At 38.8% G+C, this 24631-nt stretch overlaps 1 protein-coding gene across 5 annotated transcripts in view; it reads right to left on the bottom strand.

Annotated features, from left to right (window-relative positions):
- PDE7B (phosphodiesterase 7B) overlaps nt 1-24631 on the bottom strand; it is a 170935-nt gene that overhangs the window by 28946 nt on the left and 117358 nt on the right. For all 5 annotated transcript variants that reach the window (XM_030446749.1, XM_030446752.1, XM_030446753.1 and 2 more), the window contains one exon: nt 5370-5453. In XM_030446749.1, coding sequence (XP_030302609.1) covers nt 5370-5453 — 84 coding nt within the window. The remainder of the gene's footprint in view (nt 1-5369; nt 5454-24631) is intronic.

Genomic DNA, 24631 nt, shown 5'->3' on the forward strand with positions numbered 1-24631 from the left:
TAAAAAGGCATCTCTCACTCCCACTTCTTTTTCTAGCCAAAGGCAACAAAACAAGACAGTTAACAAAACTCTTTTTAACCTCACTCATTTGGGTTCAGGTTACTTGATGGTTCAGTTTTGGGTTGGTGGCTGTGGTTAAGTTTTATTTTCCCTGGAGATGGGCCCTACCTGAAAGCCCTGGAGTCGTTCAAAATCCAAAACCAAAAATGAATGTAAATTTTGCAAATGGACCCTTCTGTAGACAGGCAGAAACCACAGATTCAAACATGCACAGACTTTGGTTGCTTCAGATGGAGACTTCTTCATGAGTTCATACCTTCCCTTACTAACCCTGAAAATTTCTGTAGTACCTAATTCATGACATGCCTGCAAAGCATCACTTTATTTGCAAATGAACTGAAAACCAGATGATTTTGCTTGACTCAAACCAGACAGGAAAAAACAGACAGAAACTGAATGGTACCCAATATCAATGTTCAACACCATCTAGTATTGAGAGTATATAATCTAAACTAACTTGATTTGCTAAGATGAGGTTAAAAACAAGCTGTTTTGTTTTGGTTTTTTTTTAACTCAACTTCTGCCTGTATGCTAATAACAAGATCCTAGGTAATACACAGGTATACTTCTGGAGTACCTACAGACATATTTTGACCCTTTAGACATTCTCAGATTCCATTCTATGTTTGTGTTGTGCTAGAAATCAGAAATCTCTTTAGGTAAGAGATTTATTTTGGTACAGAGATTCTACTTTCCTTTTCCATTTCATCCCTGCTAGATCAATATATAGAGAAATGAAATGTCTGTCAGACACAGGGATATTGTAGAAGGTTTACTGAAAACAGTTGGGTGCAAGATAACAAAAGCTATGGCATGACTGATAGTGTGACAAAACAAAGTACCCCTAATGAACAATTTTTCAGGAAAAGGTAAAAAATGCAGGCAGAAACAATTTGATTATGTTACTCCACAATAGACATATTTAAATAAAGTAAATCAGTAGCCAATAATTTTGTCCTTCCAAGAAAATATTCAATCCAGAGAAAAGCTTAGCATAACCAAGAAGGGACCTGGAGAATCACTGCTTAAGTCTTAAGAATCTCCTTGTCTTCTGACTTACAGCTTGACAAGCGAGCTTTTAAAAGCAAAACTCATGTCAGATGTAACCTATGTTATTTTGTTACTCAATTCCATGTGGAAAAAACCCAAAGTATCTAATTTAACCGCAGCAGTGTGAGGTTTTCTTGGTTATTGTGGTACACACTCTCACAATTCCATATTTATCACAAGGAATTCCCTCAGACTTTTGGTTAATGCAATGGAGAAAAGTACCACCCCAGTCACCAGCAGAGCTCATCATGGGATAATGAAACCTATTTTAAACAATGGATATTATTCAGTGGAGGGATCTGGTTCAATGACTCAATGAGCAACTTTGTCAATCAGAGAATTAAATTACCGCTGCCTTAGCCTACAGGAAGGAAAATTGGATCAAGTTAATTTTCACTGCATAACTGTTTCAAATTCTGAATTACTACACTGCATACATTCAGTTTAACTCATTTTCTGTCCTGTGAACACAAAAAGGCTGATTTGATCCACAGGAATATAGAAGGGCCAATAAACTGCCATCGTTAATTTCAGCCTGGTTTAGGTTTAGTTACAAGCTAGAGCTACCAAGTTCTGAGTCAAACTTTCTTAAACTTTGGGACGTTTGTTTTGGAATTGATCTTACATCATTTACACATTGTATTCAACTGCTCCATGGCACCTTACACTTGCCTATTCCATCCCATTCCTAACTGGAAAATAAGTTTATAATGCTAAGTCTTTTTTAATTCCAGCGCTCCCATTTTAAGGAATGCCTTATTTGAATGAAGAAGAAACGCTTTGCCCATTTTCCTATAAACCTACAAGGCCCTGCAAAACTTGTACCTTTTAGGTTAGGAGTTTGTAAAGCCTGAATATTTATTCATAAGCACCCTAATTAATGTGGAGCCTCAGGTCATCTCACATATTATTTGGGGGGGTGGGGAGAAAATGGGGGGAGGGAGAAGGGGGAGAGGATATCTGGACCTATCAGGTGGTCCCCTTGCCTTATTATGGCAGGATGGGAAAAGGGATGATCAGCTTGCCTCCTGGGGGTCTTCGCATGGGAACTGGTCTTCAGAAGTTGCAGGGACTGACTCCACAGGCTGAAGCAAACATACTTCAAGGCAAGAACTGAGGCAGAACTGAGGAGTTCTTCTTGACACAGGGATATTTTACATTTGATTTTGTATTCCAGAAGCAACCAAAGTGTCCCAAAACCCACCAGAGCAACTACACCTCCAGGAAAACTTGCCACCAGGCAGAAGAAAGACAGGAAAACAGTAAAGCCTTGCATCTCCTCCAGACAGGATCCTGCAAAATCCTCATGGTCCTGACAGCCTTGCACTGACAAGGTGAAGTAACACTCACTAACTCTCTATAGATTGCAGGGGCACTGGAGGAATGTGTAGATGGCATCACAGACATTAGCTCAAACAGCAAGAAGCTAACATTAATCCAGTTGGCTTTGATTAGGGCTACAGAAGATCCCATTTTCAGAGTGCAGGAAGTTTTCCTATCCCAAAAGACTTAAGTTTCACAGGGGCTTTACTGTAGGACTCCAGAAAAAACAAAAGACACGGTCTACTCAGTGTTAACTCTTAATAGCCATAGTAGGGAAAAAATCCACTAGTGTGTCAGAAACTGTAAGTATGTTAAAAGCATTACATTTAAGTAACTTTTAGTTTGACATTAAATACCAATGCCCTATTTTTTTTTTAAATGTTGATTTTCAAAATGAATATCAACTCTGTTTAAGAATGAGCTCCAGTGTTTTCTCCTACAAGAGTGGTATTGTTACTTGGAATAATATTTCAGATGGGAGACAGCATAATCAGTAAGCTCTATTTGTCTGAATTAGTGAGAAACTGGAGTTGTAATTCATTTCTTTATGATTTCTGAGGATATTTAACATAAAATTTTATCTTCCTCAGCCTCACTGTAACAGTTTTCAGCATACAGTTGCTGCCTCTCAGTTATTGTCTCCAAAGAAATGTAAGAAGGTGCCAAAATTTTAGTATAAATATTGGGCACTTTTGAAAACACTTTGCAATAGTGAAATTTCTGTTTCCTTTTGACAGGATGTGCAGCACCATGTTTTTTCTCTTCATATAGTATGCAGAACAGAAATATATTTGACAGATGTTGTATATGAACAAATAATATAAAAGCCATCAAATAATATACAAGTCTGTTTATTCCCTGGCAAGGCACATGTCTGCATGCTCTGACACTTGAACATCTTCTTTTACCTGTAGGTCACTGAGTAAGCCAGGCCCAGTGCACTTGCCAACTACAAAATTAGTAGTCAAGTGTCTAGAAATTTCAGTTTTGTACTGAAAATTTAATCTAATACCACTCCCCTTGGGAAGAAAGCAGTAAATGCATGAAAATCTGAAAAAAAAAACCCTCTAAATCCAAAATCAGGCGCACTACTTTTCCTTCCACAGAGATCATAATCAGCTGTAGTGACTTCTTTCAGCTTAAGGAGAAGCACTGAAAAGAAAGAATAAGTCAGAAGTCCCTAGGACAGAGAGCACATAACAAAAAAACCCCAGGTGTACCACCTCATTTGGACCAGAGGTGAATGCAGAGATAGGCATCACTTTTAAGTTCAGCAGTTCCAGGAGAGGGGCTCTGCAGAGTGCCCTGTTTCTCGCATGATCAAAGCCTGAGTATTCACCAATATAACTCTCTCCCTAGACAACCTGCAGACAGCACCAGCACTTTCCAGAAGCTGGCAGGATCTGAAGGATGGCAGGATTCATCTACAGGGGATAAAAGTGAAAGCCCTATTGCCAGAAAACAGAGCTGGAAAGTTTCTCTAACCAAGGAGGGAAGAATATATGAGAATTTTAACATCTATGCATTCAGAATAAAAACAAAAAAAATCCAATTAGTCACATTTGAATGCGGATATATATTCACTACTACTTTATGAATGAAGTGTTCTATTTTCTGCTCAGTCTTTACAAAGTCATCAACAGTAATATTTCCAACTAGTCTAAACCAGTTTTTTTCTTCACATTTTAAGTTGGCAAGCTAGGACTAAATTATCTTCAGAGCTCTGCTCAAGCAGTACGTTATTCCCTCGTTGTCCTAGGAAAATTTCTGTACCCGTCTTACCCCTTATGTTTTTCTACCTCAGCCACAGCAAGCACTCCCCTGGATTTAAGACCTAGAAAATACTTTTTATCAGCAAGACTGAGCGCAAGCCCTTTGTCAGGCAGCATTAACTTTGCCAGCTTGGTTGAGAGCAGCTGATCAGAACCCAAATCCTCTCTCTTTCCTACCAGCCCCTCTTTTCTCCTGGCTCCAAGCCATACTCCACCCTTTGCATTTGGCCATCTTCCCAAGCTCCCTGCCTCCCCTCCCCTCCCGTCCCCTGGCAAAGCAGTTTAAAAAAGATGTAAAACTTTGGTGATTGCTTTTTAATGAAAAGCATAATCACTAGAAGCTTAAAAGTGTCATCACTAAACAAACTCACAGAGTTTCAGATTGTTTTGGTGAAGACAGTGAGTAACTTTTGTTTCAAAGGTTACATGAAATGGGCTGTGCAGTACACAAGGACACATCTAGAGCTGCCTATGTCGGGCCACTCTCTGTTTTTTATTTTTTACACACTGACTAGTGGGTCTGCATCAGTAGAGTCCATCAGGTGGAAAAAAAAAAAACAAACAGGATTTTTTTCTTCTTCTTCTTTTAATTCTGCCTTCCTTTATTTATAACAGTGGCAAAATAACTTCAATCAAAATGAGGTTAAGATTATTTTTAACAGATGTTCACTTCTGGCCTGACCCAAAATCCATTGACGTCAATGAGAAGACTCCATGGGGCTTTGGATTGGGTTCTAATTGTTGGAAAATTAATGTTATTGTAAACCACTGGTCAGTGCTGTCACATGTTCCCCTTCTGTGCCAATTCTATATGACCGGATAACAGACTCACATAAATCTGTTCCAACTGCTGGCTAAGAGGCTAAAGGACACAGAGGTTTATCTTTTTAATTCTGAAGCAACCCCTTCCTCCCCCAGCACACCCCATGGCACTCCTGTATTTACTGGACAGACTCAGCATTATGGCCAGTATTCATATAATGGAAACATTTCACACTCACGACACTGGGTGGGAATGACAGAATTATAAACGCAGAATTATAAACTGTCTGAAGACAGCTGAACTGTAGATATATATAAAATATGATAATTTGGTTTGTATACTTCAAAAAAAAAAACAAAACAAAAACAAAAAAACAGACCTGAAGGAAGAGTTGCACTTACTGTTAAGAAGACGGAAGTCTATAAATGGGTAAGAGCCACGGCGCTCGGAGAGAACCCCTGTCTGACTTCTCACCCGTGCATCTCCTGCAAAACACAAAATCCCCAGAGACATGAGAAGGGACAGCTGCATTTCTCTGCAGTTTACACATCTAGATCTATTTTCCATTCAAAGTCATGACGTTACGCTCTTCCAGTGGGAAAACTAAGGTCCAAAACATCATCCCCCATGACATCCCTGGGTAATTGGGTAAAGCAGTACAGATGATCCTCATATCAGAACAAAGGCAGAGAAAACCCTGCATTTACTTTCACATTTCCTCCTTTCCCATTGTTTGACTCTCATTGATTCAGGGGTGGTGTAGAGGTGCAGTTTTTGCCCAGAGAAGACCAGCTGGATTCTGACTGTCATGGCACCATGCACGAAGGTCTCAGACTGGCCTAGGCTGATGCTCCACGTAACCTCCAAAGCTATGGGACTGATTTGAAAATCCTGAGTTGATGGAAAAAAAAACCCAACTCCAACCAAAATATGTTTGTTTGTTTGTTTGTTTTTTTTAAAGTTTGTCTGGTTTTGTGCTACTTGCTGCTCTTTGAGCATTCTGGAAAACATCAGCCTTCTCCCTAAACACCGAAGCAACTTTATGTAAGCAAAATCTGACGTCCTCAAATCAGTATTACTCCAGAGCTGTAGAATGTAAATTTTAATATTTTAAAGTGAAAAGACAACACTAAGAATTAGTATTGCTGTGTAACTCATGTTGACTAGTACTTGACTTACCATGGAACAGATGAAATAGGCAAAAATCATTTAAGAAGAAAAATACTGCTTGGGATGAATGAGTTATAAAAACTCATGCTAAGTGGACTGGATGCAGTGGGAATCAGATGTCTGTTTTACATTCCCATAGTTTTAAATATCTTGGACTGTAATTCAATGATTTCTTTATAGGAAAATATAAGGGCAAAGCATTAAAAAAAACTTAAATAAGATGAAGTTTAGAGATTTTAGAGTTTCACATTAGAGAACTCTAGTTCTCCACAGTATCAGATTCTCCTCTGCAGGAGCTCAGGTCATAGTGCTGAAAGGATACCCACTGTGCTTCCTCAGGGAGCTCACAGTGTAGGCCTCTCTAAGTTTGAAATGAAATTATTAATTATTAGATAGTTTGAATTGTGCTTCCTTTAGGATACAAATATACCATCTGACTAAGATAAATAAAAATAGTTTGAGCATTTGGCTGCTACTTCTAGCCTCTACTACTTGTGTTGAAAAACAAGAAAGCATCTTGATGCATGAAAGAGCTACTTAGATGCTGTTATTTTTTTTTCTAATGTTCACTTAAAATGTGCTTACAATTATGTTTAAAGGGAAGAAAGCCAAGCAGAGCTATTAAGTTAAATATTCGAGGTGGAGAAAAACTTCCATGCCCTCTAGGGGTCCTTAGAGGTATGAAGACACAGAAGCGTACACTGCAAATTAGGAATATTTCAAACAAAGTCACATTTGATTATATTTATAAATCTATTTTCTCTCGCCCTTGTTTTTGCTTTTTTTTTTTTTTATTTCCAGAGACAGAACATGTGTTCCCTGTCCTCAGCTCCCGCTTGCCAACCTCTGGCTCTAAGAGAGGAGCTCAAAAACACTCGAGCTGTTGTTGACCCCACTTAACCCTGGGGATAGCGGGGACAGGAGGTGCAAACCCCTGCCTGCTCTTCAGCTGTTGCACTTCAAAGGTATAATGATAGCCTGGCTCTACCTTCAGCAGGAATTTAAAATCACATGCAAGGATTGTAGCAACAGAGATGTATAAACTTTACTGCTCTGCGAGCCTTCTGTTGAAGGGCAGAAGGGTGGAGCAAATAGCTGGAGAGTTTGTAAAGCACCCAAGATAGATTCATCAGCATACCTTGAGTCAGAGCTCAGATGGCAGCACCCTGACATAAAAGCCCCACCATGGGGAGACCCATCAGGTTGGCTGCTTGGTACAACAAGAGTAAGAATGGCCAGCATATGGTACACATTAGATAATCCCCCCCCAAAATTGGGCAAGCTTGAGCCTGTCACTGATACATGCATCATCAAATGAAGAACGGGCGCAAATTCAGAGAATGCTTTGTTTGAGGCTTTTGGTTTTTTTCTCTGTAGTAACAAATTAGCAGGAAATTGAAAATAATTCCCTGTGTTAACTCACTGATAAACATGTCACTTATGGCTAAATCAACAGGGAGTTGAAAAAAAAAAAAAGACATTTAAACTCCCAAAATCTGAAAAAAATACCCTAGGATATATGATACTGTAAACCCAGGAAGACTGATTTTCTTTCTGGACATGAAGTAATATATCTATCAGATTGTGAGAGGTACCTCAGTACTAGAGAACAACAAAATTATAAAGTTATGTGTCAAAAAGTTGCCTAACTCTAATCTTAATAGTATGACCCTGTATTTCGAAGAAGAGAACATTAAAGGTAGGTAGACAACTGGAACACTGGAAAAACCACAATGTGGTCTTACCAAAAGTAGGCCATACAAGATAAAACTTGATACTTAATTACCTCAAATATAATAGCTAACTGCTAGACAAGAGGAAGAATTCAATAGTGTGGTGCATTTCAACCATATGGACTTTGTTAAACATGCAAGAGAAGGCAAGGGGTGTGTACAAAAATTGAAGCTGGAAAAGCCTAAAAGTAAAAATATAACAAGATGCACTGAAAGGAAACTTTGCTTGGGAACAGTTGCTGCATGACCTTTAAAAGATTCCTACTGGGAGTGGTCTTAAATTTTGTATTGATGATGACAAAGAATTAAGAGAGTGCTACTGAGACTTGATAACACAAAGCTGGAAGACACCAGGTATGTACAGATATTTTAAATAGACTTCACTGCTACTGTGCCCTTCTCTGCCCCAACTGCTTTATGGCCCAGCTACCTGTAGCTTCCACTTTAATTTTACTGGTAGTCCAGCTTCTTCTTACGGTGCTGCTGGAGTCTCCTACAGAATTTAAGGCTAGCCAACTTAGACTTATATGTGCAAAATTGAGGCAAGTTAATTCTAGTAAAGAGAGGCAAAGCAAGGGAGGTATTCATGCCATCAGTCAAAACACTTGGTAAAAGTTCATCTGAAATAGTATCTTTGATAAAGTTGAATTCCTCCTGGAAAAAGTAGAGTAAAACGACTGCTAAGAAGATGATCAGGGTACTGAAAAATCATCTTACAAAAAGAAAATCGTCATGGAGTAATTCCCATCACTGATAAGCAGCAGAGGGGGGAAACAACCATTTAGGTAATGAGAAGAATATGATTCTGAAGGAGGAGATGGAAACAATTGAAGGAGCTGAAGGCACGTGCTTTATATGCACTGAAAGATGATATGAAATAGTTAAGGACTATGCATGATGATCAATAAACTTGCTACCAGCTCCATGTTCCTCAAACTAAGAAAATATGGATGAGTTTTACCTAACAAGTAAAGCTGAGGATCTGAACTCGTGGAAAATTACTGATGATTTCAATAGGCTATTTGTGTGCATTTTTTACAGATAATAAAAGTTTGTGGTATCCCTAGCAATACAGCAGTCTAGATGCAGGAAAATTTGCATCCCCACTGACTTAGTAAAAGCCACTAAAATCCTCATATTTGAGGATTATTAACTTTACCCTCAGGGAAGGCAAGTTTCTGATGAGCAGATGTTATCAAGTACCTCTACCTCATGAATCTGTTATTCAAAAATACTTTACCAGGTGCCTACTAGTCTCTTTCTACATCATTAGAGAAAGATTAGTTAGGAAGTGGTGGTAGGCTAAATCAACCACACCTGCCTTCCCCATTTTTTTCTTGGCTCACTTATTTGGAAAACATTTATATTCATCCCTATTACTTTTAATTACCACTAAGTACCCTCAACAGAGATAATAAAAATAGGAATTGCAGCAGATGTATGCCATACTACATGATTTTTAATTTCAGATTGGCAAGGGCAATTCGTGGGAACACACCAGACTCTCTTTTTCACTTTGACAGATGACTCTGGGGGCAACTTTCATCAGTCCACCAGACCTTTACATCTCTTTGCTCCCCACCTTAAAATCAAGCTAAACAATTGTTCTGACAATTTATTCAATTAGTAGTTTTAGATAAATAATTCTTTTTGGAGGGAAAGGAAGGATTCTGTGGAAACAGGGCAGGAAATTTTGACAGTTCATTGTGTTCCCAAGTGAAACAAACAGGGTGAAGGGAAACTGCAAGGGTTCAGGCTCTCCTTGGCTGCTTTGGGCTGAAGATGGCAAGGATGGAACATTTGCAGCAGCAAACATGAAGGGCTGCATCCTTGCCAGAGCCAAGCTGCCATGAGAGCTCCAGCAAGGGCATCTCCTAGGGGCTGCCAGGCTCTTTAATTTTGCTTTGTCCTTGTTAAAACAGTCAAGAAAACAAACCCAACAAACCTACATCAGGTAACAGGAGCCTGTGCAGCACATGCTGTGAGTGACAGTCAGGACAGCTTATTTCCACAGGAAAATCAGATATGGGGCAAGAACCACTGTGCTACTGCAGCTGCAGTGATTTCAAGATGGGCAAAAGGGTTAAGAAAGACATGAGGCAGCTCTAAGCTGCCTGACACATCTGGAGGAAAGAGCCATCTGCAGGGAGGAAAACAACTTCTCCAAGACTTGCCTGAATTGACGTGGGATTCAATTTCACTGAGCAAGCACAACAAATTAGGAGAGAAAACAGGGCCGTAGCTGTGACAAAATAACAGCGCAGCTTCACGCAGCTGAAGTTAAGACTAGCTACTAAATTCTTGATTTTACTTAGTACACAGCAATATGTGGTAAGTCAGGGATACCACAGAAAATTCACAAGGGGTTACAAGTATTTGTTCTCATTAAGCTTTTCTACAGTTTTCACCCAAATGTTTCTTAAACTACTGCTTTAGGACAAGACACATAGCACACTTTCCACAGAAGACCGAGTGGCAGCAATAAGGACTCTCATGGAGTCCATGGAGCCTTTGTCTCCTTTGCTATTTCAGTCATGGAAAGCCTTGGAATGTCTTAGATGAAAGAAGATGAGTTGTTGGTGTTTTAAACATCATTCCGGTTTTGGTGCAAAACATTCTAAAAGAGGGAAGTGCTGCTGTGTAAAAGTAGCAAACTCGGATCAAAAATTCCATTAAAAACAATCAGCAGAACTACCAGAATTCTTTTTGAAGAAATCCAATGCTTGTTCTTGATTGGATTATTTTAAAGTTTTTATCTTATTGTTAGAAAGATTATATTGTAAATTCTTGTGTGCACAAAGCATTTTATGAAGATTTCTTCATGTGCATAAAATTTGCAGTAAATAAAAACATCTCTGAGTAGAAATGATGAAGCTGAAATTAGAGGTTAGAGAGGCAGGATGAGCCTCATCTCCAGATAGAGCCACCTAATTTCATCCATTTGTAAGCACTGAATTTTTAAACATCTAAATATTCCAAAACATGGGTATTTCTGTGCCATACAATGCACGGTTCCACTATTCCTGGTAACAGTTTTTTGGTTGGCTGGGGGAGTGGGTTTTTTTGTTTTGTTCTGTGTTGTTTTTTTTTTTTTACCAGTCAGTTCCTTAAATTTCGGCTATTCAAAATTCCATCTCCAGACCAGCAACAGTTGCAGACAGAGAATTTCACTCATTGTCTGTTTTCCTACAAACCTGTGCTTTGGAGTAAATGCTGGATCTTAAGTTCAATATCAACCAGTGGCAGTGCCTGACTTTACCCACCAATTGCAATTTTTGCCCTTCTTTACTGACCCAAATCCATATAACCGCTGTATCTTAATCTCTTAAAAAATATTATCACCACTGCTTGTGCTGTCAATAAAATGCAAGAAACAGAAGCTGACAATCTGTTCACAAAACCCTGAAATTTTAAAAGTCTCCTGGTAAGTTTGTATAACCATCTAGATACACAGCCAAAGGAAGACCCTAGGATCCACAGACATGCCTTAAATGGCTGGTCCATTCTGACAAAGGAACATATAGAATAAAAGTAAATAAATATTTTCCAGTCAATCTTGAAATCCTGCCTTAAATGGGATCAGATCATTTAGATGATGCCTTAAATGACATCAGTAACACTGGAGAAAAGATTTTGAACTGAAGTATCTTGAGGCAATGCTCTTGCAACACAAAGACTTTGGAAAAAGTGCTTGTAGACAACTGAAATCCAAGAGGGTAAGAAACTGCCATAGAGAACCAGGTAACAGCAGTCATCAGAAATTCAGATACTGAAATAGTACCCATACTAACCCCTTCACAGACCTGTTTGTTCTTGCATGAACAAACGCAGAGCCTGCAAAACTAGGTAGCTACGTCCAACAGAAAAAATGATCAATTAGCATAGACAATCCATTCTTGTGCTAAAGAAGGCAGCACTGGCTTACCAAGATGTCAATATATTACAGTGCACTGCCAGTGCTTTCAATTGTTTCTGAGTTTGATAATAGGTGACAAATTACTGCCTTAAGGTCAGAGATATTTCATGTACTTGGAGGTGTAAGGCAGGGGAGAGGAGTAGGTGCCTCCACCCAGTGACTAACGCTCAGTGAGCCTGAAATGCCTTCCAGAGTTGTGTGTGTTTGACTTTGACTGCACATCAAGCCTAAGACACCTCTGTTCCTGAATTAGATGCCACAGTTACAAGCACAGCTTACCCTGGGAAGAATCTGAGACCTTGCCTGTGAGAAGCATATTCAGCCAGCTGAGACCACACCAAACCTCTTATCTAGAAGTAGGCTTTTCACTGTGATTACCCCTATGACTGATACTGTTTACTCTGTAATAAATATAATAGACAGATACACCTGCAGTTCACACCAATGTGGACACACCCTCAAAACACATACTGTGTAGGCTTGTACAATGTAGTATTACTCCACAGCTCAGATAAACAAAAGTCAGCACCTGTGATGCAATAGTAACTGGACTCCTGTTTTCTATAAAAAGAAGTAACAAGCTCCTTGATACTACTGGGTGATTCTTAATCATCAGTATTTTCAAGACAAAAATACAAAAGTTTTATATAAAAGTTTACCTAAAAACACTCAACCACAGGACATGAAGAGAGAGAGCATAAGAACACAAACAAATTACATGTACTGACTCACAAACTTTTAATTTTGGAGACATGAGAAACTGAGACACAGGATTTTGCTGGCATGAATTTGGAAAAATTCAGCCAGTGGCTCTCAGATGCAGAAGAAAAGATGGACAAACATTGGTGTCTAGCAGCAAAGAAGAGTTACTGAACTAAAAGCAGGAGACAGATTTTGGAAAAAACCCACAGAAGAAAGCACAGAGACTTCTTTAAATACAGCTATCACCACCTCCATACCTGAAAGGATCAGTTTAGACAACCATTCTGACATTGGTAAGTATTTTGCTTGATCCACATTGTAACAAGCTAAAAACCTGGACAAACAGGGAGGTAGGAAGAGACATGGATCTGCTTTTTTTAATTTTTTTTTTTTTTTCTTTTCTGAACTATCTGTTTATAATTCCCATTCTTGCCTGCAGCTTATAGTACTCAGAAGCACCAACATATGACTGATGGCATCTTGAGAGCCTCACTGTTGCTGTGGTCCTGAATAGCATTACTTTTGGCTGTAGGTAGTAGAAGAGGCCCCATGGCACTTGGCTGAATCAGGACACCAGACTTGGAGCAGATGGGGTCCTCTTACTAAAGTGAATGTTACTATTTCTAATGCTAACACTAAGAATCACTGGTTTGTATTTTGAAGCTTTTATATTGCATTAGTGTTGGGGCTGTAGTCTTTTCTGTCTCCAAATACCAATCACTGACTTTCCAGGGAAAAAGAATATTAATATAGATAGGACACTGAACTACCTTGGTAATTCTTGTCTTCCTAATTATATAGCTGGTAAAGGACTCTGCACTAGAGGACGAGAACTACGTTAGCAGGATCTGTTCCTTCATTGCTGTTGCTCTAGAGCCCTGCTGGGAAAAGGCAAAATTTACTGGTTTTCTCACATATGAACCTACATCTAAAATAACACCTTAAAAACTAAAGGCTATGTCCTGCTGACAGCTGCAACAAAAGTAATAACAACAGCTACAGTGGGTTCTTAGCAACAGGTAGTATGTTACATTACCATGGCAACTTAAAAGACCATACTGTCATGCTCCCAATCCTCTCCCAAATAAATAACAGAATAAATAAAACTACATTAGTAATGATTTGAATTGTGCCTCTTGGATTTGAGTATTCTGCTAGACTCCCAAATACTAAAATAAACACATATTTAGTAACAAACTTCTAAGACTAGTCCATTTACAATTTACAATTACATAAACACAAATTTCTAAAATAGGTTAAGTAGTCTAATATAATGACTTTTGTTTTGCATAAAAGAAGAAGCACAAAGAATCTGTGTTTTGTCTAAGACAAATATGAAAAAAGGAATAGAATTCAAATATCCATGCATAGTGCATTAGGTCAAGCTCCTTCTATTACCAAGAGATACAGTTTTCTTCACTCATTGTTACATTCACCCCCTAAGTTATCCAAACTACAACCTTTATTTTCCTAACTGTAATCTATTACATGGATTTCTGATTTGAAAATTATCAGTGCTTTAAATGCTGAGAACACAACCAGATACCTTGAATCTGCCAGTGAAGGTTTTACAGTTGAAGAATAGATTAGTTTTCTGCAGAAAGCTGAGGCAATTGTTTGCTTTACTATTCTGCATTCTAGTTTCACACTTATCTATAATATTAAATTATTTTTAAAATATTCATTGTAAATAGAATCTTTTATTCTACAAGTTCCTCTAGAAGCATTTTTTATGAGTGTCTGATTTTTATGGGTTGTGCTGATGAGTCACATAGCATCATTCTCATTTTCTGTTCAGGCACTACTATGCTTGTTAGTACAACTCATGTGTATCTGACCAAGCAAATTATTAACAATCTATAGATTATATTTAATAAATCTATGTAAAAGTAAAATTTTTATAATTAAATAAATATTACTAGAAAAATGGTGATAATTCCTAAGGGGAATAGAACAAATGGAACTTGCTATGGGAAATATCCAATAATTTGACATTTTAACATTTTCATTTCTGAGAGAGGACTACTGGAATTAAAATACAGGATGGCAATCATAAGCCCAAGTTCATTTCCTGCTTGCTATGGAACAAAAAATTTCCTTTCCATGCCTCTGTTTCCCACCTCTGTGGTTTGTTTGTCCTGTGTAGACAGGGAGTTCTCTAATTCAGGGCTTCTGTGGTTCAACAGCATCTTGTACCTGCAGTTCTGGTCATGTTTTCTATATTGCCATCATACAAACACCAATGATCTCTGCTTTTCATACTTGCAACATTTAAGTTTGACAAAAATGAATGCAGAGTTTTGCTCACACCATCAAAGCAAACTTTGCTGCCAACTCTTAATATCACGCTTAAAATTTCCCTCTATTTCTCTAGCATTGCCAATGAGATTTCTACACCTTCCCTCTCCAGTAAACCAAGAGAAGGTAGATGTTCAAAAAGGTAACTCATAATACAGCAACTGCCATTACAGCAACACATCTGCCTACTTCTGAAAAGCTTAAAATCAGCCAAAACTTTAGCGTCTTGTCAATAGTTTTAACAGAATGACAGTTTTGCCTATGGACAAGTTGAACAGTGTCGTGCAAGACCTTCGGGATCTGCTCCCTTTCCATTTTCTGCTACAATGACACGGCTGCCATTCACCTCACAGCACAGGAGGTTCAGTCTCTGCTGACTCAGCCTCTCTCCCTGTAAGTAATATCTGTCTGCAGACCGTATGGTGCTTGCACAAGCCTCGTACATCAATACAATTAAGCAAGACACAATAAAGTAAATGAGTCCCAATCTTTTGCATTAAGCACAGGATGACCTTTGCTCATCAATTTCTACTCATTCTTCATCTACTTTCCAACTACCCTCTGCATTAAATATATACATGTATATATTCCTAACTTGGGCATGACCCCTTTTTTTCCTTCCCATCCCATAACCCAGCCTCCCCTCTACTCATTGCCTTCTCCTGAGGCTGGAGGACTGCATGGCTTTGTAGTAGGAACCCCAGTGGTGCTGACCACTTACTCCTGCCCGTGGGGCTGCCCCAGGAGTCTTCATGGCTGGGAGAGAGCCATGAAAGGAGGAAAGAGGTGAAGGAAGTGCTGAGCACTGGCTGGGTTGCACAAAAGGTGTCTGTAATACCTTGCAGGAGAAAGGTTTGCTCACTGCCTGAAACTTTGCTCTGGTTGAGGGCCTTACCTCTACATGGGACTGCAGGAAAAAATGCTTGAGATCAACTCTTTGACTTTTGTTTGCAGAGTGTATATTACAATAAATTATTATTATTTTATTCAAAAGCAGTATCTACAGTGAGTAGCTGGAAAACATCTTTCTTATTGGTTTTAAATTTCATTTAGTTTCTCTGTGGAACATAGAAATTCCTCCACAACATGAATTATTGAAAAATAAGGCAAGAGAAGCTTGTCCAAAATAAGCACAGGTAACTTTAGTATTATTTGCTCATTCAAGATGAGTATTTCCTAAGCTATCCTACATTTTATCATGTAATACTCCATCAGAAAATATTATTTTGATAAAAAACTCATTTTCTTATAATAATGTTTTTCCATTTAGAAATGTGGATAATAACTATTTGGATTTGAACCTTCTTCATTTTTATGCAAGACACAGGAATAAAACTGCATAAAGTGCAACCAGAGCTTGACTATTCTACTGTTTGGAATAAAATAATTTCCCTTCCTGTTCTTTACATTGTTACTTTTCAAACAATTGATTTGATCTAAAAAAACACAAAACAACAACCAAAAAACCCCCAAGCCACCACATGCAGAACCCTAACCTGGCTAGAATTCGGCAAGTATGCTACCTCTTGCACTTACACAGGTCACTGATTCAGACCATCTTTTGCTATGTACTATGCATTTAAAATGTAAAACTTCAGGAAAGAGTGGCACAAGAGAAAGTTCAGGATCAGTCTCATGTTACCCAGACACTAGCCTACTCTCTGTGCCTCCTTCTCTTCTGTGGTTCAGGTGCATGAAATATTTACTCTCTACAGAACAATTAAATAGCAGTTTACCTTCTCTGTTCCTTACACATTCTTGAGAGAGGGAAGCATGAGCTGGCTGAAAGAAAAATAATTAGCTACATATTTCTGTAATTACAAAACTGTTGATAAACAAATCTAATTAAGTGCTTGCCATTGGCAAAGATTGCTCTTTCCCCAGAACCTGGCTTGGTGTTTCCCTTCTGCTGAGGTGGCTGAGCAATGGCAGGAGCAGCTGCCACCTGGGCTTCCTCCCCAGCAGATGTGCTGGCAACTCTGACTTGACTGAGCCCATCACGTGTACAAGCTGCTGCCAGGTATCCTCTGCCCAGCTGGTTTGAGTGACTATGAGTTTCTAGCCCAGCTCCTTGATCCAGAAACTTCAAAACCTTAATATCTGAAAGGAAGAGCAATTAGCAAGATAAGCAGGATTAAACGTAGCTCACTGTAACCAGAGCCTCTTTCAATGACGCCTTACATCACCATCTTCTTCCCTCATCCCATAATGATGTACATCTAGGTTTGATTTCACTTTGACATTGAAGCTGTGAATAGCAATGTCACACAAGGGGTCTCCTGCACCAAACACTACCCTTGGGAGGAAATGCCCTCCTGAGGGGAGGGAAACCCTGTCTTACCCTGGAAACAGAAATGATCATGCTTTGCCTCTCATGGAGGAGGATGTGCACAGCAGGAGAGAGCAGTACATACTTCCACAAGTAGGAAAAAAGTCTGGTTTTCTGTTCCTTAACCTTTGCTTCAATATGCGTTTATAATCTTCCAAAACCACCATGAATGGACAGAACCACAAACAAACATTGTAAAAATCATTCTACTAATTAATCTGCTAACTGGCCTAACCCAGAAGTCGACATTCACGAACAACTGTGTTGGAGCTACAGCTAGAAGCCAGGTCTGCAATTTGGGCCTGTTGCTGGTATAAACTTTGCCAAAGCTTTATCTACTGTGTCAGTGCCAAGAATGCTACTGGGCAGCTCCCCCTGCCCAAGGGAGCTGTGCTGGTTTGGGCTAAGACAGGAGCTTCTGGGGGACACCAGTGGTCTGGAGCACCGTGGCATCACATCCCTTCCAGAGGCTAAGATATCCCTTAAAAACTTCCTATTTAATGTCTTCCAACTCAGCATTTAAGAAGTGCCACTAGTGGTTTTACTTAATTGTGCTATCTACATTACTTTTCATCTGAAGTTAATTAAAACCTCTGCATGTTTTCTCACTGTTGTTGTTTGTTGTGTTCTTGTTGTTGGTTTGTTTTTTTTTTAATATTGAAAAACAGTAAAACCAATCCAGTAACAAAAATACAACTAATATTTCAAACAAATTTACATGAGAAATGCCAACTTATCTCACTGGCAGTGCAGGCTGAAACACTGCTTTTCTCCACTAGGGCTGAAAACAGAAGCTGAGGCTTTTGTCTCTTGTGTTTTAACATGTTCTTAGGGAATTCAAGTAACTGCTAAAATCTTTCAGAAACAAGAGGAAACTGCAATCTAAAACTTTTAATACAACACACAAACAGTCATTTTTGGGTGGAGGCATGAAAATCTGGAGATGTTTTTATAAATCCCAAAGGAACAATAAACTGTACAAACAACATTTTTTTTTTTTTGTCTCAAAATTTACCTTTACATGACAGCTTAGCAACCCAAGAGTTCTTAGATATTGAACAGATCTTTTTCTGAGCAATCCAGTTCCTCAGGCTCTTCCTCAAATAGTATTTTAAAGGAGAAAGAATAAGATAGAGCTGCACTATTTGCTCTTCACAAACCCCTGTAAATTCCAATAGGGAATAGCTCTGGCAGAGACTTTTTTGGCATGTGCATGTGAAGGCATATAAAAAGTATTTCTTGACTCATCATGCTCTTGTGCAATTCATAGTAAGCTGAGATTTTTTTCTTTTCTTTTCGGGTTTTTCTGTTCTGGGAATTGCAAGATATAGCACAGAAAAAGCAGGAATAATATTGTATTTGTCTTCAAAACAGATGAGCTGTAGTATATCTTAAAGTATTATATCTTCAAGTGATAGCCAGAAAAAACTTGTATTTTTCCTAGACTCCACCTTCACAGTACATTCAGTAGCTACTGGTTACCAAAGAAAAATCAAGAACTCTATGAAAAACAGTCTTAACTAGTAGGGTCCTACTGAACAAATGATATATAGTGCAAAGGTTTTGCAAAGTAGATTTTCAAATTTTTACAGTGATTTCTGTTCACTAGAAAACTCACACGAACCTTCCCTCCACAAATATTTGGCTAGGTCTCACCAACTCAGTCAAATACTTTAACACTTGAACATTTTAAAAAAGTCAATTTTTAATTTGATGTCACACTGAAGAGAAAGTCTGTAAGGATTTGGGAGAATCAGCTCATCATTATCACACTACTGAAGAATGTCATAAAATCCTGTCTATAGTTGTAAAGCTGACTAATGTTTTGGACCAGGCTCTAATACCAGAGCTATATCACTGGGAAAAACACTGTACTTTGTCAGTTCTCACACAAGTGTAGCAAGGTAATGTACACTGCATTCATGGATATTCAGTCATAGATTCTGCATCAACTATACAGAGAAAAAATATTGATTAAAATTCTACCAGCAGACAGAAACAAGCCCAAAATCCTATTGAAGGACGTATATTGCAGTTCACCTTAAAGTAAGCTTCCTGTTTTATTCCTCCCCAAAACCTAATTGCTGAGTAATTCTCTCTCCAGAATACAACAGGATCCATCACAGCACATCCATTATACAGAAAAATAAGTAACTTCTACCAGCACCATCATATTAGTATACTGCACCTATAAGCTCATACTTCAGGTTTGTTGTTTCAGTACAAGACATTCCTGTTCTCTCTGTTTTTCTGAAATAAAGCTCAGCAAATATTTTTGAGAGGTTTTATTTTGTTTTTCCCCTAGAGAAACAAAACCTTTTTCTAGGAAGAACAGTTTTTCCTAGATCTCAGGTAGTAAGTACTGGTGCATTCAGTCTCTCTGTTGGCTCCTGGCGTTGCTCTGAGATCTGCTGGCCCATCTCAATCCATCCCTGGATTGAGATGGCTGCTGGGCAGAGAGATGTTGTGTATAAAGGCTCATGGAAGTAGCCACAAGTGGTTATTCCCCACAGGGTAGCTGAACAGCCTGTCCTGCTTTGTTACCTGAAAAGACAAATCCCATTTTCCTAAGCTGACTTTCCATTTGTATGTAAAGGGGGAAAAAGTTTTCAACTCTGGAAACTGGAATGGAGTTCTGGAGGTGACGCAGTCACCTTCCCTATGCTTAATCTTCCCTATGACCCAGTTTTCCTATCTCCATAGCAGTTATCATCACTGGAGCTCATGGAAAACTAAGCGTATTGGTCTGTGGCTGTGCTGGAAGTAAAAAGAAGAAACAGACAGGTTGCTCTGAGGCTTCCATGGAAGGAGGAGCCCCTGTGGGAGAGGAAGAAGTCACTATTTCAAAATCTTTCTTTTTCAGAAACTGAGCATCTGCATTCAGATGCTGCAGTCAGCGGATGCTGCAGGAACCACTGGGGTCAGTGAAAGAACAAAAGACATTGTGGAGGGTGTAAACAACCTCAGGCAAAAAGGGTCCCATCATAATTACAAAGACACAGTATTCTGCTTGCATATTACTAAGGAGTCTTAACACTTCAGATCAGAAACTGGGTTGGAAATAGCAATTTGAAAAAAATCACATACATTCAAGACCTTGCTCCAGCAGCTGCAGAACTCTGTCAAGCAGTGACACCCTGCACTCCTAGGGCAGTCATGTCAGGCAGCAAGGACAACTCAGCAAAGACCAGTACACTTTTCAAAACACAGGTCCAAAATCAACTTACTAATTTGTTTTCCTAGTCTGGTAAAAACCTGCAATACAAGAGACAGATATTGCAAGAAATTGAGGTTAATATTTGGTGTCTAAAATGAAACATATGTAACTCTTAGTAAGAAGCCTTGCATCCATCCTGAAGGTACTAACACATACAAAGGAAAAACCACTATATTATACACTACTACCTACTGGAAGTCAGAAGATTCTGGCTACAGAATGTTTGTCCTTCAGATATGGATCTCCTTCCATTTTTTTTAAACTGGTCTAAACAGTTGAGATATGTGATGGAGAAACGGAACTATGTTTTAGTAAATTGTGGTGTTTAGTAGGGTAGGAAATGACTTTGAGCAACACCTTACCTAGCAGTTACGAAAGGTAGGATATTGGATTTTCTTTCTCTATAAAATGAGCTTCTCAGAGAAAAGCACAGGTAGCTAAAACAGAGGCCATTATGTGAGTTTTTTCTACAGCTGCAAGGCACTGAACAAAGAAGCAACTTTGCCAACGGCCTCTCCTTAGCACTGCTAACCACCATCAGAAAATGTGCATCAACACAGAGAAATAGCAGCCATAGAGTACAAATGTTTTCTTTACACTACATTTAGGAGAGGGTTGAGAGAGTGGAGGGAGGCAACTATTCTACATCTTTCCCCACTACTAAGTTCAAACTTCTTTCTTTTTTTTTTTTTGTTTTGTTTTGTTTTGTTTTGTTTTTCTCCAGGATTTTACATACTAAGTCTCTCCGTGTTTTCTGTTGAAATCAAATAGATTTTAGTTCTCATGAAATTCTGTCATCTAATCAATAGTGGAGGACAGTGCTATGAGATCTCTCCTTGTTTTCTGTTGAAATCAAATAGATTTTAGTTCTCATGAAATTCTGTCATCTAATCAATAGTGGAGGACAGTGCTATGAGAACTTCTTTATAAATATTAACATTACATACTGTAAAAATAAACATACTGAAAAGCCTCTCTGACACCATAAAGCATATTCAAATATCTTCAGAAAGTTTCATATACTACTCCTTGCAGGATACTTTCCCTCACCAAAATGGGCTTACATGTTTGATAGAATCTGAGAAGAAATTCTCTAACAATCTTTAATCTCTGATCTTAACAGGAGTAATAAATAGGACAGGTGGTAGAAAAATATTCATTTTACTGAAAGCTATTCTGCACATCTGAAAATGCTTCATCTCTATCCATTCTTCAAAGGCTTACTTATTTCCTAGAGTACAATAAAGTTGCAGTAAGATCTTGTGTTTTGCTATTACATGTATGAATTCTTATGCCCCTTAGTGAACTTGAGGGGATTTCTCCTCCCAGTGTAATTTTTCTTTTCAAAACAGCGGGCACTTAACAGTTCAAATTTATCATCGTTTTATACTCAAAGATGGCCATTGAGATGTGTTTGCTATTCTGTTGCTTTTAAGAGGAAAAGCTGGTTTGTATAAGCAGCCATACATCACCTGCCTGGGAAGCTATCCACTCCATCTGTGAGTGACCCTTTAATTTGGAGGTTTCTGCCTAACTGCTACAGATGGATGTTTCACTGCAGCTGAATGCTGTGGAGGCTCCTGCCATGTTATTCACCAGCTTAAAGACATTCCTTAAATCAAAAGCCTAAAACCCCTTACTCGCAGCAGAAATACAAATTCTCACCTTGCCTCCAAAACCACATTTTTCTAAATATAGTGTTTCTATATATCGCCTCTAGTTGCTCAGGGGCATTTTCTTTGCCAAGAGACCCCTAGATAATCCCTATTTGTTATTTTATACATCATATAACTTTTCTAGTATTAAGTGAAATTTGTCCCCCCATCATCAATCCACGTTGCTCCAGGTATGCGGACCTAACATGTTAGTAGTCTGTAAATACCAGCAAGAACTAGTCAATTCACATGAATGAAATACCCATAGATGACAAGCGTCTCTTCATTTATTTGCTTCAAATGCATTGCAAATACCTTTACAGTCTTCTAGGAGGAAGGAGTTTCTACTCCTTAAATGCAGTGATTAAAACAAGCCTTGCAATGAGTTTGGTAACTTTTCTGTATGCTGCTTTGTGTAGCTATCAGTCATCTTGATTGATCAAGGGCTAGACTTGTAACCTGTCTACTGCCATTTCCCCCAGCACAGCCAGCTCAGGAAATATTTCCCCCAATACCTGGGGGAAAGCAGCAGTCCTCATGTTCTCAAATACCTCCTTCAGACTGTTCCATAAAAGCATACCTTATAATGGCACAATAATATATCTGTCTTTGCTTCACATAAAAAAAGGCTTTTAATCATTTTAACAGCTACTGAAATAATTTTTATTGGCTGATCTTTTCCACCATAATTTACTAAGCCTCTACCCTTCTATTCTCTTTGTCTTCAGAACATAAATTCCCCTTCTCAATAAACAAATGTTGCCAATGCTTTTATAAACCTCTTGAATATCACCAACTCTAGTAGAAAACTGCCTTAATTTCTGTGATGTGAGAGGGAATCATCACCCAGGTTACTTTTCCAGTCTCTTTCAAAAGTTCTCATCTTCTACCTCTCCATTATGTTTTCTCCTTAAAATGTTCTATAGCAAGGAAGATCCAGCCAGCTCCCACCTTTTTTAACCACTCAGTTGTACATCCCAACCTCCCAATCCCTTCCTCTTTTATTTTTTTTCCCAACACGTGGAAATTCAGCCTGGTTTGGTGACAAAGGTGTTTAACCTCTCCTCACCCAAGCATTGATCTCCTTTTCAGATGGTTTTGGGCACCTACTCTGAGAAACCAGCACTGTACTATACTTGCCAGAAACTACTTTTAACTAAAGTAGTTAACTTTAAACAACTCAAACACACCCTCTCACACAAGTCAGAAGATTTTTTGTTCTCTCTTGAATTTTCTTGAATTCAAGGAGAGGTTCCCCACTAAGGCTGTGTAGTGTCCATCCTTGGAGGTTTGTTTCTAAGCCCTGGCAGGAAAAAGCCCTGACAGCCCATTCTGAGCTCATGTCTGAGCTAGCTAGGATGAGCACGTTGGACTGGAGACCCATGAAAGTCCCTTCCACCCATGCACTTCTGTGGATTTAAGCCCATGCCATGCATGACTCTGGCCTTGCTGGAGAGTAAGGGGTGGCAGAATTGCAGGCAGCTCTGTGCAATTATTTCCTACCACAGCTGTTCCTGTTTCTGGAAAGGAAAAAAATGTCTTACTTTTAACATTAAAAGGGTCTTCCTGCTCCACCTCAGGAGATTTTGAAGTTACTGTTTTCTTTCATGGACCTATATATCCCCCACAGAGTTCTGCTCTCAATGTTTATCTGCATTCTCCAGGTCAGTGGCCCCACTAATCATTCTTTCTACATCACATTTAATCCCACCAAATCTCATTTCTGCCAAAGATTTTGAGAGAGTTCATTTCTGAGATTAACCTATTGAGACTATCTCTGGCCGCAGTGTCAATTTATTTTTCATCTTTGCTTTGGCAGGAAGCAAAACAACATCCGGGTTCAGGCAGTACTTAAAAATGCCACTTTAATATTGATCCAGCTGCATGAGGAATGGGACAGGCCAGAAATCCTGCTTAAGTGTTAACCTCTGTTAAGAGCCATTGAACAGTTAGGCTGCCAAATTCCTGACAAGAATATGGCTGTTACTAAAACCTTATCTTCTCATCTACAAGAACTTACTTGAAGTTCTGTAATTGCTAGTTTGGGGTCACATTTCACACCACAATTTAGCCACATGTTTTCTGAGCCAAGGAACATTTATTTTTGGCTCTGTAAGGTGTCAGGCCTTCAGCAAAGTGCAGGTGGGTGGGTGATGGTTTTCCAAATCTAAGCCCCTGTTACTCTCTAATTGCTCAGATTTTATTTATGTTTTGATTTTGTAGTACTTTCCCACAGCCTCTTGTATGCACTCCTCAAAATGCTGAGGCACATGAAAAATCTTGCTGTATAGGGTGCACGCATCTTGTTTCCCAGATATTTCTCACCTAGAGGTGTCTAAAGAGCAACCCCTCACCAGTGGGACAAAGTTTTGAGCAACAGTTTCCTTAGCCACAACAATTACCAAAATTTACTCCATATGTTTGCAGAAATAATTCCAATCTTGTGAGCTAAATACTTCTCCTGCTCCCTATCTCAGCTGCAAGACACCACATCAATACTTCATAACTGAAGCTATACAATTAGGCAGAATTGCAACAGCAATTTGTAAGAGTTTGAAAGATAAAATATTCTCAGGTTCCACTTGGGCATTTGGCATCTTTCAGACAACATGCTATCAGTAAGACATCACACCATGCTTTGAT

The sequence above is a fragment of the Calypte anna genome, chromosome 3 (genome assembly GCF_003957555.1).
Source record: "Calypte anna isolate BGI_N300 chromosome 3, bCalAnn1_v1.p, whole genome shotgun sequence".
In the NCBI taxonomy this organism is placed as follows: Eukaryota; Metazoa; Chordata; class Aves; order Apodiformes; family Trochilidae; genus Calypte; species Calypte anna.